The sequence below is a fragment of the Drosophila novamexicana genome, unplaced genomic scaffold, assembly GCF_003285875.2.
Source record: "Drosophila novamexicana strain 15010-1031.04,08,12 unplaced genomic scaffold, DnovRS2.1 tig00000009-arrow-pilon, whole genome shotgun sequence".
In the NCBI taxonomy this organism is placed as follows: domain Eukaryota; kingdom Metazoa; phylum Arthropoda; class Insecta; order Diptera; family Drosophilidae; genus Drosophila; species Drosophila novamexicana.
In genome coordinates, this window is record NW_020824766.1 from 3,781,338 (window position 1) to 3,795,936 (window position 14,599).

Here is a 14,599-nt window from a genome sequence, read left to right on the forward strand (position 1 = left end):
CGTCTCAGAAAGCAACTGAACTCAACGTTCTTCCTTTTCCCTTTTTATCTCATCGAACTACACTCGTCGACATTGTCGCCTCGCCCTGACAGTTCTAAGCAAAGCGACAATAATGCATCTAGAACAGTCATTGTGAACTACCAAATGAATAAATACAAACATATCGGCATATAAATACATGCATATTTGCATACATACATATGATGAGAATCGCAAAGAGAGGCACTATATAAATTAGATTTACAAATAAAACATTCAATAGATGTTAACTAGTCTAGAATTAGGTTAAAATATTTTTGTCCCCGTTTCTACGACTCGCCAAATGTATTATTATTCCGACTAACTGTGCGTAATACATTATTATATATACATATATAGGCTTCCATGCGGTTCTTAACCCTGTTTGGATTGTGAAAGTTTTGTGAATAATGCAAATTGATATCCTCCTTAGTCTTAGAGCTGGTGTCCCTGTGAGCAGTGTAATGCGCAGCCGGCTCGAAAGTTCGTACTGCCCCTTCGTTGTTGTTGTTGTCGTTTTCGATAAGGGCATTACTCATATTTATCCGTATTTATAACTTATTATATCGGAAACTACGTGGGCTCCATTATTTAAAAAGTAATGCTCGATGCACATTGTTGTGTCATGGATCTGCAGCAGCAATTGGGGCGGGCTTTAGAGCAACGGGACTCGCGAGGATTCGAAGAGGCCTTAAGTTTAGGCGCCAATCCTAATGAGCACGATGATCGTGGAATAAGCATCTACGAGAAATCGCTGTCTAGCGCCGGTTGTGCAGAATTTATCAGGCTCTGCCTACGGTCCGGATGCAGTGTACTATATGTAAGTGGGAAGGCCTGGGAAACCTTCTTACCTTTAACTCATGAAATGGCCACTTTTAGATGAACCAGCAAAAGCAGAAGGCAGCCATTAACTATGCTGTTGATTCCACAGACAGTGAGCATGTGAAAGTTCTACTGGAGCATCAGGGAGTTCCGGTGAATCACAAATACAATGATCTGACGCCACTAAATGCCTTGGCGAGAAACTTAAGCAGGGAGAATGCCAGCCGGACAATCGAATGTATAAGAGAGCTCCTAATGTACGGAGCCTCGCCCAACATTCCGGACGATAACGACATGACTCCGCTGCACCGTATTCTGCTGAACAGACAGATCGAGCACCAAGAGAAGGAGACAATGGTCAATTTGTTTCTCAACGTAGTTGACATAGACATTGACAGCAGCTGCGATGGGGAAGTGCGGCAGGAGCTGCAGGAACAGATGCCCCATCTGGTGCTGCCCCCAGTACGTGATAAGAGTCGTGATTTGACTTCCGGCAGGAATGAAGATATCCGCGGGCAGCTTCTTCGTGAAGTGCGCAATGACAATGTGGAGCGGTGCCAACAATTGTTGTCCAGGTATCAGGGCAATAAATTTGAGTTTCTTGAGGAATGCAACATATGCAGGAGTCACGCCGTGTTCGACAGCCTTCTACAAACAGACATTGATATTAACGAGAAATCGAAAGTATATGAGAGGACAATTGTTGAGATTGCCATAGCATACGGCAATTTTTATTGTCTCGCCAAGCTGCTGCAGCACGAGAAGCTGCGGCTGTCTCCAAATCTGGAGCTGCTGCATCAGCTCATTGGCAGACTCGATGAGCGATCCGAATATACCAGCTGCGACTATGTGGAGTGCTTTAAGCTGATTCTGGATAGCAGCCAAGTGAACGTCAATGAAGCGGATAAAAGTGGCAGGACACCGCTCCACTATGCTATACTATATAACAATGAGTTCGCCATAAGGGCATTGCTCCACCATGGGGCCTACCTGGGCGCAAAGAGCATGTCCAAGGACATTGCCATACAGGGCATCGGGCCGGAGCTACTGGAGCATCATTTTGATGAGTGCATAAAAGTCAACGAAATGAGTCGGGCCGATAAATATTTTACAATTGTTTTGGACTACACTAATCTAAAGCTGCCAAACGATATGAGATCGAATATAAAGCACTATGAACTGGAGAGTATCGTCGCAATGGGTGAATCAAGGAAGCTTCGTCATTTACTCAATCACCCGCTAATCAGGACATATATTACGGTTATGTGGCAGAACATATCTTTTCTATTTCACTTTTATTTTTTTGCTTCCTTTATATTTAATATTCTCGCAATAGCCAACATATTGGTACATTTTCGTAATAGCATGCAAGATAGTCCTAACGTATTCTTCTTGGTTCTACTCTCTCGGATAGGTATCGGATATTTTGTGGTCTGTGAGCTGATCAATTCGTTTTTGGGTATCGTATTTTGGACGACTGGCCGATTTTTGAATGTTGCACACATCGTGATGTTAGTCGTTAGCGACATTGTGCAAAGTAATCCTCCGACATATAATGCACGTGTTTTTGCGGCATACACAATTCTTTTGATAGGCCTGAGACTAACTAAGCTTCTGGGCTATCTGCCATACTTTTCCCTGTCCACGCACGTACTGATGCTCAAAAGGGTATCCTTAAGCTTTTTAAAGAGCTGCATAACATACTCCATTTTGATCATATCCTTTGGACTATGTTTCTATATACTGAACTTCCATAATTTGTCGGACAAAAATGTCCTTGAAGCCATCTTCAAGACAATTGTTATGTCGACGGGTGAATTTGACGAAAGCAACTTGGATTACCAAAAGAATATCCTCAGTTGTGTGCTCTTCATAGTGTTTGTTATCGGTATTTCGATAGTGCTCATGAATTTATTGGGCGCCTTAGCATTTAACGATACTCAGGTATACCGCAGGAGAGCACTACGATATGTTCCATACTATAACTAATCTTGTTTTTCTTTATAGGCTATAAAATCTCAAGCTGAAGTAAATAGTCTAATTTGCCAGGCTAAACTGCTAAGCTGCTATGAAGTATTTCTCACTAAGCCCTGGCGACGCCTTGAGTCCTTGCGCAAGCTTTTACATCGTTTACTAAGAATCAAAAATACTAGCATACCACAGACGGTCTCCGTGTCCCCGAATAAGGAGGATAATTTCAACGGAACTGGTAATGTCATATCACAAGAGCACAACGCACAAGATATTCCCGCTAATTGTGTGGAAATGAAGCCATTAACTCGATTAAGCAATCCAAAAGATCTGTTCAATTTGCGGTTAAGCTATAAAATGGTTACACCGATGCTTCAGATTATTGATCGCAAAGCAAAAGCTGAGCAAAATTAATGTTAATAATGATATTAAAGATACAAATATTCAATATATTTGATTATCAACTCGTGTTGTCTATTATTTCGTAAGATATTTTTAAATTTATAAATTTCTGTGATGCCAGATCGCCAAATATGTAACGTATGAAAATATTCATTTAATTCGCGATAGATTCAAATATCAACTATCGCAATCTTTCGATGAATTTGAATATGAATTTCTGTAATGCCAGATCGCTATGTATGTATATGCCTACAATTATTCGTTTAATTTGCGATATATTCAAATAAGTGATCGGTTATCGAAATCTTCGATTATAATAGCCTATCGACATATTGCCGTCCTTAGTCAAACTAACGGATTTTATTGGTGAATCCGCTTACTCTGTTAAAGTGTCTTTCACGTAGTACATTTCTGATGGATTTCGTGACTGCTCTATCGACGGGCGCTACCGTTGAAGTTGGTGAGAATACCTAAGTTACCTGAACAAGTAAATAGTTCTAATGCGTTTCAGTATGTGACAATGGAGTATATGTGCAGCTTGATGCGAGCTGTAGCCGCCAATCCAAGCAATTGGTTGGGCAAAGTGTCGCATGGCTTTGTCGGGCAATGCTTCAGAGTGCTGGGCCTGAAGTTCAACATCAGCGTTGAGGCATTCCAGCAAACGTATGACCATCCGTATCGCGAAGATAATCTAAACTACATATTCAATGTTGTGCCGTTTGTACTGAAGAATGTCGACTCGTTTTTGGATCAGTTGCCGACGGCGTTGGTAGCATGTGAACACCTAGCTGCCCAGGATAGACCCAGCTCCTGCTTAGGCAGCGAATTCTATGATTTAGTAAATCCCGTGCTCTGCTACTTGCGCGTGGTTCGCGTCTGGACAATGGTGGTGCTTAGTATAACAGATAAATTGCAGCTGAAAGACAAGGAACTCGACCGTTTTCTATGCGAGCCCCTGGCAAGAATGTCCTTCAGCTTGCTCCGAGGCCTGGCTAAGCTGCTGCCCGACTATGGGCAAAAGTTTGAGCTTCTCAACGATAATTGCCTTAGCCTTGCCGTGCTCGCGCGCTATGGCATATTGTAAGCTCGATTATGGCTCACGATCAGATCTCTCCTACTTAATATAAATATTTTTAACAGCTACGAAGAGACTTGTCAGTTTATACTTACACCCATGCTGGACATGTTTGACGAGCACTTTCAGCTATTTTGTGGGGCTACCAAATCTGCTCTGAACTTCATCTATTGGATTTTTAGATGCGAGGTAAAGGAACATGCTTAATAGATTCCAAAAGATCCAAGTTTTCAAGGCTACTTCAAATGTTTGGCAAAAATATGATACCATCTGTATTTCTTCCCTCAGATGACCAACAAGGACAGCTATATTCAGGCATACCAGTTTCTGGAAACGATGTTGGATAGATTTGAGGCTGGACAGCAGCGCGATCCATCGGGTAACCTGTATTTGCGTCTGTTCACCAATGAGCTGATCACTGACAAATACCTGGCAATTCAATTTGAGATGCTCAAAGTGAAAAACTCGAATCCTTTACTGCGCGCAACGCTCCAATATTTGCAGACGCTGCAGCGGCAAGTTTGATTAATTTGCACTGGTTACCCACATACTAATTGTCTTTATGTTCAGTCACCTGGTCAGCACAGAAATCTTTCCACGTCGCTTTCTGGAGCAAATCTTGTCGATATTGCTTGACGTTTCAAATGCTTCGAATTCGGTTTGCTCTTTGGCCGCAGAGCTATATGTAACATTATCCCAGCGCCAGTATCAGGAACAGGAGCTCCTTGTGCACATCGTGGAAACGTTTATAAAGACGCAGAGTAGCGTACGAAAGTGGCGCAGCTATGAGCAGTTCATGTCTGTTCTGCAGAGCTATCTCAAGAAGCTGATAAATCCCTTTCCGGCTATGCAGCACTTCAAGTTCTATATAAATGTGATCAATGCGGTAGATGTGAGCGATGAGCTAATCCTATTCACTGCCCATGCTGTATGTGCACTGTTTGAGCTTTACACAGTGCATTATTCTGAATTGGAGATACCCCGCCAGCAGGTACACAAGCTACTGCGGCAGTGGCCAAATCTTGTTCAGAGCTCTGCCGAACGGCCAAAAATTCGCGCTGTGATCTATGGGATCTACAGTGCAGTGGACTTTGAAGCCGTGGCACAGCACAAGCCCAACGTGAGTTTGTCATTAATTTAATCACAAGCTTGAAATGAAATTGGTTTTTTTTTGGCAGCTGATTTTTGCATTGGAGAGACACTGCTTGAACATCTTCCTGGACGATGAGACGCTTAGCGAGTCCGAATACTCAATACTCTTCCCGAACATCTGCCGTTCGATAGAGGCGACAGGGAATGAGCATCTATTGGTAACTGCAGCTTTAGCCTTGCAAGACCGATATGCTGAAATTTCTGTGAACTTCATGGTGCACGAGCAGGCTGAAATTCAACCAGAAATTTTGCGGGAATATGGGCAATGCGTACGCTGTCTTTATTCACTGCTCAAACAGAACAAGCTGCGCGGCCACCAGGTGTGCGATATGTACCAAACGCTAGCTATGCAAATGCTGCATATAGTTGTCGCCAACGAGCACTTGGGTAGGTCAATCTAATCTATATCTTTTATCATGCGCTTATCTGCTTCAAATATCCGCACAGCTCTCTATGGCTACGAGTGCTTGGCCTTAATGCTCGTATTGTTGCATCAGGAGCGTGACGAGCTGGAAGATATGCGCGAGCACGTTGCAAGGTCTATGCAGCTGGCTGAGATGTTGCGAGATGTGTGCGTACGCAAACTATGCAACGTTTCACAAAATCTGGCACAGGCCAAATCTCTGTTTTGTGCCATTGTCGTGCTGCAAGTTGGATTGCAGCACAGCCTATCGTTGAACCCGCTCACCTATGATACGTTGTTGACACAACTCTCCGATTCAACGCTTGCCTTGAAGGCATGCGAAAAGCCACTGACCTTAGGCTACGTGCAGGAAATGCACTTGTGCTTTCGTCAGTTACATGAATGTGAGCTAATTGTGTTGCCTACCAATCGCATATGGAAACCGCTGCTGCAGTACAAATTAGTAAGACCAAATAACCGCAGAGACAAAGCATTGTCAATGTAATGAAAGTTGTTTTTCTGCAGCTAACAACAACACCGGATTATATAAGCCCGGAGTTGGAGCAGCTAATAGTTGTGCTTATTAAGCGACATATTGTCACTTACGCTCGTAACCTGTCTGTCATTCAGCTGCACGTTTGCAATGAGCGATCCAATAAGCAGCGCGTGACATCTGCACTGGCTGCCCATATGCGGCTTGTGGATGCACATGCTAGTCCGAAGGACGCGTGGTTGCTGAAATTACACGTATTTAATGCATCTCTGCAGTTATTGGTGAATAGGCTGTCCGTGCGGCGCACAGAACCAGCCGCCAAAAAGCCACGTAATCATCTTTTGCCGCTGCGTCATTTGCAGTCGCTGGTGAATACGCTGCGACTCGAGGAACCCCACTTTATTATTATGTATGCATGTGGCCTGTACATTTCTCTCATATCTTTAATTTAATTGTATTTCCGCACAGCGCTCGACTGCTTAGCAGTCTAAAGGGGAATGCTTTCTCTGATGTCGATACGCAGGAAGTGGACAAGTTTATAAAGCAGATCAGCGCCTACAAATACCGGTGCGAAGATGAGCGCGCCAAGGCCGTAGCTCATGGTGGGCTACGGTCCGGGTTGAAACCTCAGCCGCCGGGTCCTATGACAATGTGGCAGGCAGAAGCATTCAGTTATTTAATAGATAATGCAAAGGAAAACGATTCCTCGCTACAGCAGCTAGAACCGACTAACGACAATTAAACACTAAACTTAATAGATAAGAAGACTTTTAAGAATCATATAATATTCTACATTTTTAAAACTGTGCATTTTATTTGTTTTTAATTTTAAAGTTGCGAGATTTTGATAATAATTTCAGTTGAATTACAAGGCGAACAGAAATGCCCAGCAAGCAGAGAAAAATAGCTTTTACTGTTTATAAATGATGTTGAAATGATCCGATTAGGTAGGTGTCCGCGTCATATACTTCAAGACATGCTCAGCCAGTCGTCAGTAAGAAATAATAATATCAAACAATTTGTTTTCCTGCTTTCAGTGAGATGAGAAATAGGATGTCTTTTAATGCTGAAGCTTGTACAGCTACTTCCCTTGCCGTTGATGCAGTATGTGAAGCGGAACGCTTGGAGCGTAAATCTCTGGTGCTATGGCGGCGGCCATTGAAGACCTTAAAATATAGCATATTGGAGCTGCTTGTAATGCTGCGTAGCCTTGGAGTGCGACTGCTGGATCGACGGTTTTTGGCCAGCTTGCTGATCTTAACAATTGTCTATAAGATGCCGGGACCCCATGCATCCTATATGCAGCTCTGTCGGAAAAATATGGGCTTCACCGTTTACTGGTTGGGTCTGGGTCTGCTGTCCTCGGTGGGCTTTGGAACTGGACTGCACACATTTCTGCTATATTTGGGACCACACATTGCCGGCGTTACATTGGCTGCCTATGAATGTCAGACATTGGACTTTCCAGCGCCGCCCTATCCGGAGCAAAAGATATGCCCAAAGGAGCCATTCATCCATAAATTGCCAAACACATGGGAAATATTGTCGAAGGTGCGAAGCGAAACTATGCTGTGGGGCGTGGGCACCGCCCTGGGTGAGCTGCCACCCTATTTTATGGCCAGGGCAGCACGTCTCTCCGGCAAGAACCTGGATGAAATGCAAGCATCTGCCGGCAATCTGAATCTATTCGATAAAAGCAAACTTCTTGTGGAGCGCGTCGTCTTGCGCATCGGTTTCTTTGGCATCCTCTTGTGTGCCAGCGTACCAAATCCATTGTTCGATCTGGCTGGCGTGGCCTGTGGCCATTTTCTGGTGCCATTCTGGAAGTTCTTTGTGGCCACGCTGATCGGCAAGGCCATTTTCAAGTCGAATATCCAGCAGCTGATCGTGATTGTGGCCTTCAGTGAGGATTTGGTCAGCGTTCTGATTGATGCAATTGGCCAAGTGCCATTGATTGGTGCCAAAATCGAGTCGCCCATCCAAAGCCTCTTAAATTCGACCAAGCAGCGTATGCACCGCAAAGCGAACTCTGATGATCCATTCACTGGCCTCAGCCTGGTGGCGCATCTCTTTCAGCTGCTGGCACTGGTCATTGTTGCCTACTTTGTGGTCTCGATGCTGGGCGGTCTGGCCCAAAGGCGTTGCAAGCGTCTGCAGTTGCAGAAAAGGGAAAAGCTTGCTCAGGAGCGTCAAACTGACAAAGCTGACAATAAGAACTTAGCTGAGACACACAAATCTTCGCCAAAAATTCAAGAAAGTATTCAGGAATTCAAAGACTAATCACGACTCATATACTACCCATATCAAGCCCTAATTATAATTTTGGAATATATAATCTGATGGTACCTGGGTCCCACATCAATGGCAACAATTGGAGTGGCAGTTGCGAGCGGTTCAAATAAAACATTTAAATCAAATTTGTTGTATTATTTATTTTTCAGTATCTCTTTGAAGTTCTGTTTTTAATTTGCATTTCTATTGTTGGTTTTACATTTATTTTTAAGGTAATTCAATGCCATCATATTTAATATCCATTGTACATTTACATTCAACAGCAATTTAACACAAAGCTAAGCATTTACTTAATGCAATCGATTTTTATTTGTAATATTTGAATTGAATTTATTTTTTAATACATTTCATTCGTTTATAAAAAATGAAGCTACAAATTGTGGTTCGATTTCAACAAAGTACACATGACTTTACATGGCGCTAGTCTATGATGTTTTTCGAGGTAGCCGGCGTTGCGCGGCTGTTGAAAAAAAAAAACCATACTTACATGAGAGTACTTTTCCACCAATTTTACATTCGGTATAAAACCCATATGCACACACACTCCTACGACTACAGCTAAATTTCGTCTAACATTTGCACTACAAATTTATATGCATGGCCTCCATATCTGTGAGTACTACTCGTCTATACCCTATTTAGTTTGCTCTGTTGGGTCGCTTAGTTCGGCATATCTCTCTCGGAACATTCCTCATACAAAATGAACCTAATATTATACGGAATGCGTACGATGTACGAGTTCTATTGTATTATTTTTGTTTTTCTTTTTTTTTTTGATATGATGCACATGATGGATGAATACTTAGTATAGATGTTTACAATTTATGGTATGAATATTCAAATAATAATAAACATTTGATTTGTGTACGATAATTGAATTGAATTTCTTAATTGTCAAAACGGTCGTACCATATTGTTGATAGTTATCTATATATATAGATGACAATTAGTACTTATTGGGAGCATTTTATTATAGTTTTAATATCTAAGTACATACATACATATACATACAAACAGACGTAAAGTTTAACTATTTGCGGCAGAGTCTTTTCAATAGAGAGAGAGAGAGAGAGTGAGAGAGAGAGACAGACAGAGAAAAACAGAGTGAGAGAGAGAGAGAGAGAGAGAGAGAGAGAGAGAGATACAGAGAGAGTGTGATAAAGAGAGCTTCGAAAATATATTCAACACATTTGAACATTTACAAATTGAAAATGAAATATTCCCAAACATTTTGGGCTAATTATGGTACTCAGTGGCGATCATCTTTCAGTTTCCTTCAACTGCTCCAATCATAGCTAATTTGTGAAAAGTATTTATGATTTGTCAGGGAAAGATTTTCGCGTTACGCACAATTTTCGCTAATTGGTTTTAATTGTATTTGTTGTATATTTTAGCTACATTCATATACGGACACAATCGTTACGGATATCTCATTCCATTTTTGCCCCATCCAGCATCATTTCGTTTTAAGTATTTTATTTATTTATTTTTTTCGATTTTAATATTCCTGTATGGTATCAATTATTTTCTGCATATAAAACAATTTTTCGATTAATTTTTGCTTGTTTTTTTGTTTTTGTTTTTAAATATTCGTTTTAAATAATTTAGATTAATTTGTTGTTATTTGTTTTTTAGTATTTGTTGCTCTTTATTTAATTTTTCTCGGTTCTTTTCTAAAATTTGACGCCTAATACAATTTGCTTTTATAATTTTTGGTTAAAAATTCACGTTATCATAATATCATTTGCCTATAATTTACGATAAATATTCGTATGAATTGTTTTTTTTTTTTACTTTACTTTTATACTTATGTTAGTTCACCAAAATGTCAGTATAGAAAACTAGAAGAATTACCAAACGATTCTATAAAGCTTTCGAAAAGTTAAGGAAAAATATAAAATATCTAGCATTCAAATTCTTGAGTAATTGAAAAATTGAAAATTATACAAAGGCGGCAAAATCAATCCCTTTGAGAGAAAATATATTTTCGTATAATACATATACATATATCATATATGGCTATAAGATCTTCTAGGTTTTTGTATCTTTTGTTTTTTTTTGTGTATTATTATTTATTGCAGCTAGCTTTTATAATTTATGTCCAAAGAAACGCCTAGACAAGTTGGTTATTATTATTTGCATCTGTATGTAGGTACGTTAATTGTATTTAAAATAACAAAGAGGAAGAGTTAATAAACATTTGTTTTTGTTCTCTCTCGCTTTTCCAACACAAAAGTATTCAACTGTTTTATGGAAGTATTCTGAAAGACGAATCGTAAGCAGCTGGCTGTGTCTGTGTTTTGTTGACTTTTTTGTTGTAATTTGTAATATTATTGTTTTTCATGAATATTCAACATTAATATGTACTTTTAAAAAATATTAACGGCGGGAAGTACTACAATCGTTTCGAAGCATTTTATTTATTGATTTGCGTTTATTTAATTTCGTTTATTTAGTTAGTTAATATCAATCGTATTTGTTCGACTCGTAGCAAAATGTTTATTTTTATTATATTACTTTTTGTATTTTTTTTTTTTTATTTTTTACATTTGGTTGATTGTAGAAAAATGTATGCGGACTTCATATTTTTTTTTTCAGTGTATCTGACCTCAAAAATGTATTTTGTGTCGCTTTTTTTCTTCAGTTAAATGTTTCATCAAAAAGAGCAAAATTGTGTGTGTTTTTTGTTTGTATTGTCCTTTAATGTCTCAAAAATTTGTCATTTAGCAATGTTTGTGGTTCCTTGTTTTTGTTTTTTTTTTTAAAGGGATCCTGAAGTCCGTTTATGTTGATGTTGCGCACAATATTGGGATCTGTTGTATATGTTTGTAAATGCTTTATGCCGAGGCATGCAGACAATGACAATGAAGTGTGAGAATCGAATTGCTGAAGATTTGTTTACCTTTACTGTTTAAATATTGTCTACTAATTATTTACATCCCTTGTTCATGTTGTTCTTGTGTCCATATTATTATAAGTATTTCGAATGCAGCTGAATCTGCTTTACTCGAATTCAATATCGGCTTCAGTTTTATATATATTCGCATTAGTTTGCACTGAAAGTATTATGTTTATGTTCTTATTAATGGTTATAGTTTAGCGTTTTCATATTGAGCTTTAATACTTTCAACGGTCTTCAAAATTCTTCTTTTTTTTTTTTTAAATGCCATCGATTGTTTCTTCATTGCTGATGCTTACTCACGGTTCGGTTGGAATTGACATAAGAACCAAAAAGAAAACGAGTCAAAAATAAAACAAATTATAATTGGAATATGGAGAAAGTTATGTTACATAGCAGTGTTATCAAGGAATTGCCAAGGACTCGTGGTGCAGCGGAAGGCTCTTGCTCTTGTCCTTTTAGACTACACATTCGGTTTGCGGTATATCTAGGATCTAAAATATTTGTTATGTCTATTTGATGCCGTTTGCTCGCTTGGTATCGGGTTTAGCTATTCGAGTTAATTATACAAATTAAATGTAATTTAATCATATATATATATATATATATATATATGTTATATATATATAAACTATATACAATTGCATTGGTTATCCGACAAAATTGTGCTTCTTGGGGCACAGCGTTTGCCCAATGCTTGCGAGATTCTGCCTGGGTACGAGTAGAGATCTCTTAAATATACACCCTGCGCGGTGATGTCCACATTTCTTGTTGTTAAATATAAGTCAAACAGTCCTGCAAATAGAATGAAAATTAAATTAAATCGGTAAAACAGGAAAAATGTCTCTATGGGCAGTGCCTGACTTGGGCATACCCTGAATCTTCTTCCCCCAAAGGGATATATTGAAGCATTCATGAAAACATATTTGGCGATAGCTTTGAGTTTCAAGATAGTTGATCTGTGTATACTAATTTAGGTGCTACTTCCCAAGCTTGGTGGCATTATAGATTTGCACAATGGGATTTCGATATCGATTTTTATCGATTGCAAGCTATCGATTATTGAAAACAAACTCGCATTGGCAAGTAGGACGAACTACCAGCCATATTGTAATTTTCTAGCTGGGATCGACGCTTCACACATACGGACAAACAAATGGGCGGACAGTTTGACTTGGCTAGATCAACTCGGCTGTTGATGCACAAGAATATATATATACCTTATGGGGTCGGTAATGTTTGCTTCTGCTTGTTACATATGTTTGCAGAAAATCAGTTTTTACCCATTTTGAATGGGTCAGAGCACAAAAAATGAGTTAAACAGAATATTAGCGCTGGTTTGCTTATAATTCGCAACAAGTTAAGGTTTCGAACAAGTTTGAAGTTGGAACCGATAGCTTCTTGAACTGGCTTTACATACGGAAAACATGCTCATTTCTGGGTGTCTTAAGAATATTTGGGAATTGTCATTGGCTACGTACTTCATTTAATGCTCTGCAAATATCCATGAAATCACTTATTTAAGTGCAGATTATTGTGCTCAAAGTCAATTATTTAGTTGGTTTCCTTCTTCATTTCTATATCTTTCACATGTGTATCACTGAACCGGAACCAGTTCAGTAGCTGCTGCTGCTGCTGCTGCCTTAAACGAACCACTCATCTTTTTGAGCAGCGCCGACAGCGGCATTGGCATTCGGATGATTGCCAGCAACGGCGATGTTCGTCTGGCTGTGCCCGGTTGAGTTTTGTGAAAGATCTTGACCTAATTGACGGAATTTGCCAAGCACCAAATGGGACGGACTTTGGTGGCCATCTTCAAGTAATTGTGTGGAATGCGGTGGTACCCGGATGGTCCCGCAGGGTGATGCCAGTTTCCCGACACCGGCGGCAATTGTGTGTGCTCTCTGGTCAGCGTGCCGCCAACGCCCATGCCCATGCCCATGCCGACGCCATGGTAATGCAGATGCTTCGACGAGCCGTTCGTCTCCGCATTGTGATGCACTGCAACAAACGGATCGAGCATTATAATAGTTAAATGGTGAAAGCTGTGCGAGCTATACTTACGCTGCAATGCGGTGTTCTGGTTGGCGGCATTCTCGTCCTGGCGCCGGCACACGCAGATCGCGATGGCCACAATGAGGGCGCTGAGCACTAGCAAAACTCCGACCACGATCAGCACAAACCAGGTCATGTCCACGCCGAACACAGTGCTTGTCGTCTCGTCTGGAATAGAGTTTGCAATTAGCATAAACGTATGATAGGCACCTCTCTCGCAGGCTGGCCACTTACTCTGGCATAGATTCTGCACGGACTCATCGGAGTTGTCGCCACAGTGGTTGACGCCGTCGCACAGCAGATCGGGATTGATGCAGAATTCCCGTGTGGCACACGTGAAGTCCTTGCACGTGTGCTCTGCAAAAGTAAAGAGCACATGTTGTAACAACTAATCGGCCAATCCCTCGTCCACTTACTGGGATCCTTCACGGATGTGATCACCAGCTTGAAACCATTCGCATCTGTTCCCCAGCCATCGGTCACGTACTTCAGCGTTACGAAGTTCGTCCTTGTCAATATCGCATTTACCGTGTTCTTCGTGTTGCGACAGGAGATGTCAATCTGTAAACGAAAGGCATATGATATGTTTGTAATTGTAATTATAATTGTCCTGGCTCTTAGAGATGAGGAGGCAAACAACAGGCACGACTGCAAGCCCCACACAAGGCTCAAACCAAAGCGCCTTGAGGTTGGCTTCGTCAATGATTCTGGGCTGCAACCGGTTTGGCTTAAAGCCGCCACTTTTGCAGCCTTGGTCATATGTATTTTGCTAAAGACCCCACATTATATTTCCCAACTTGACCTATTTTCAACGAGATGCCCGTTGAGCACACTTCTTGGACTTAATTTGCAATTGAATTTGAATATTTGTAATATAGTGTAGAGTTATATTTTTGTTAATACCTTTGGCTTAAGTTGTTTAAGGTTAATTTAGTAATTTGTGCGCCATGATAAAAACCCAAACCCTGTTTACACTCTACGAGATTACGAGAGAAATTATTATTGCCACGGTCCATT

At 40.5% G+C, this 14,599-nt stretch overlaps 4 protein-coding genes across 4 annotated transcripts in view; 3 read left to right on the top strand and 1 right to left on the bottom strand.

Annotated features, from left to right (window-relative positions):
• Positions 1–636: 636 nt before the first annotated feature.
• LOC115769041 (transient receptor potential cation channel protein painless-like) lies at positions 637–3,225 on the top strand. The gene is made up of 3 exons (XM_030713751.1): positions 637–838; positions 898–2,784; positions 2,848–3,225. Exons 1-3 carry the CDS (start codon positions 644–646, stop codon positions 3,223–3,225), a joined length of 2,460 nt encoding a protein of 819 aa, XP_030569611.1. The 5' UTR covers positions 637–643.
• Positions 3,226–3,657: 432 nt separating this feature from the next.
• LOC115766707 lies at positions 3,658–7,267 on the top strand. The gene is made up of 9 exons (XM_030710629.1): positions 3,658–3,669; positions 3,725–4,293; positions 4,354–4,477; positions 4,577–4,803; positions 4,859–5,408; positions 5,467–5,827; positions 5,888–6,306; positions 6,369–6,745; positions 6,805–7,267. Exons 2-9 carry the CDS (start codon positions 3,734–3,736, stop codon positions 7,076–7,078), a joined length of 2,892 nt encoding a protein of 963 aa, XP_030566489.1. The 5' UTR covers positions 3,658–3,669; positions 3,725–3,733; the 3' UTR covers positions 7,079–7,267.
• Positions 7,268–7,306: 39 nt separating this feature from the next.
• On the top strand, positions 7,307–8,739 carry LOC115766656 (vacuole membrane protein 1). The gene has a single exon (XM_030710620.1). It carries the CDS (start codon positions 7,378–7,380, stop codon positions 8,614–8,616), a length of 1,239 nt encoding a protein of 412 aa, XP_030566480.1. The 5' UTR covers positions 7,307–7,377; the 3' UTR covers positions 8,617–8,739.
• Positions 8,740–11,377: 2,638 nt separating this feature from the next.
• LOC115768301 overlaps positions 11,378–14,599 on the bottom strand; it is a 35,566-nt gene continuing 32,344 nt past the window's right edge. Inside the window, exons 4-8 of the mRNA XM_030712849.1 lie at positions 13,999–14,143; positions 13,817–13,939; positions 13,592–13,750; positions 13,009–13,528; positions 11,378–12,322 (exon numbers count right to left, since the gene is read on the bottom strand). Of these exons, the coding sequence (XP_030568709.1) occupies positions 13,290–13,528; positions 13,592–13,750; positions 13,817–13,939; positions 13,999–14,143 (666 nt within the window). The 3' untranslated portion in view covers positions 11,378–12,322; positions 13,009–13,289. The remainder of the gene's footprint in view (positions 12,323–13,008; positions 13,529–13,591; positions 13,751–13,816; positions 13,940–13,998; positions 14,144–14,599) is intronic.

Coding starts and splice junctions, on each gene's coding strand:
- LOC115769041 (XM_030713751.1), top strand. CDS start 644: ATGGATCTGCAGCAGCAATTGGGGCGGGCTTTAGAGCAACGGGACTCG. Junction 839..897: donor CCGGATGCAGTGTACTATAT/GTAAGTGGGAAG, acceptor GGCCACTTTTAG/ATGAACCAGCAAAAGCAGAA. Junction 2,785..2,847: donor TAGCATTTAACGATACTCAG/GTATACCGCAGG, acceptor TTTTCTTTATAG/GCTATAAAATCTCAAGCTGA.
- LOC115766707 (XM_030710629.1), top strand. CDS start 3,734: ATGGAGTATATGTGCAGCTTGATGCGAGCTGTAGCCGCCAATCCAAGC. Junction 4,294..4,353: donor CTCGCGCGCTATGGCATATT/GTAAGCTCGATT, acceptor TATTTTTAACAG/CTACGAAGAGACTTGTCAGT. Junction 5,409..5,466: donor TGGCACAGCACAAGCCCAAC/GTGAGTTTGTCA, acceptor TTTTTTTGGCAG/CTGATTTTTGCATTGGAGAG.
- LOC115766656 (XM_030710620.1), top strand. CDS start 7,378: ATGAGAAATAGGATGTCTTTTAATGCTGAAGCTTGTACAGCTACTTCC.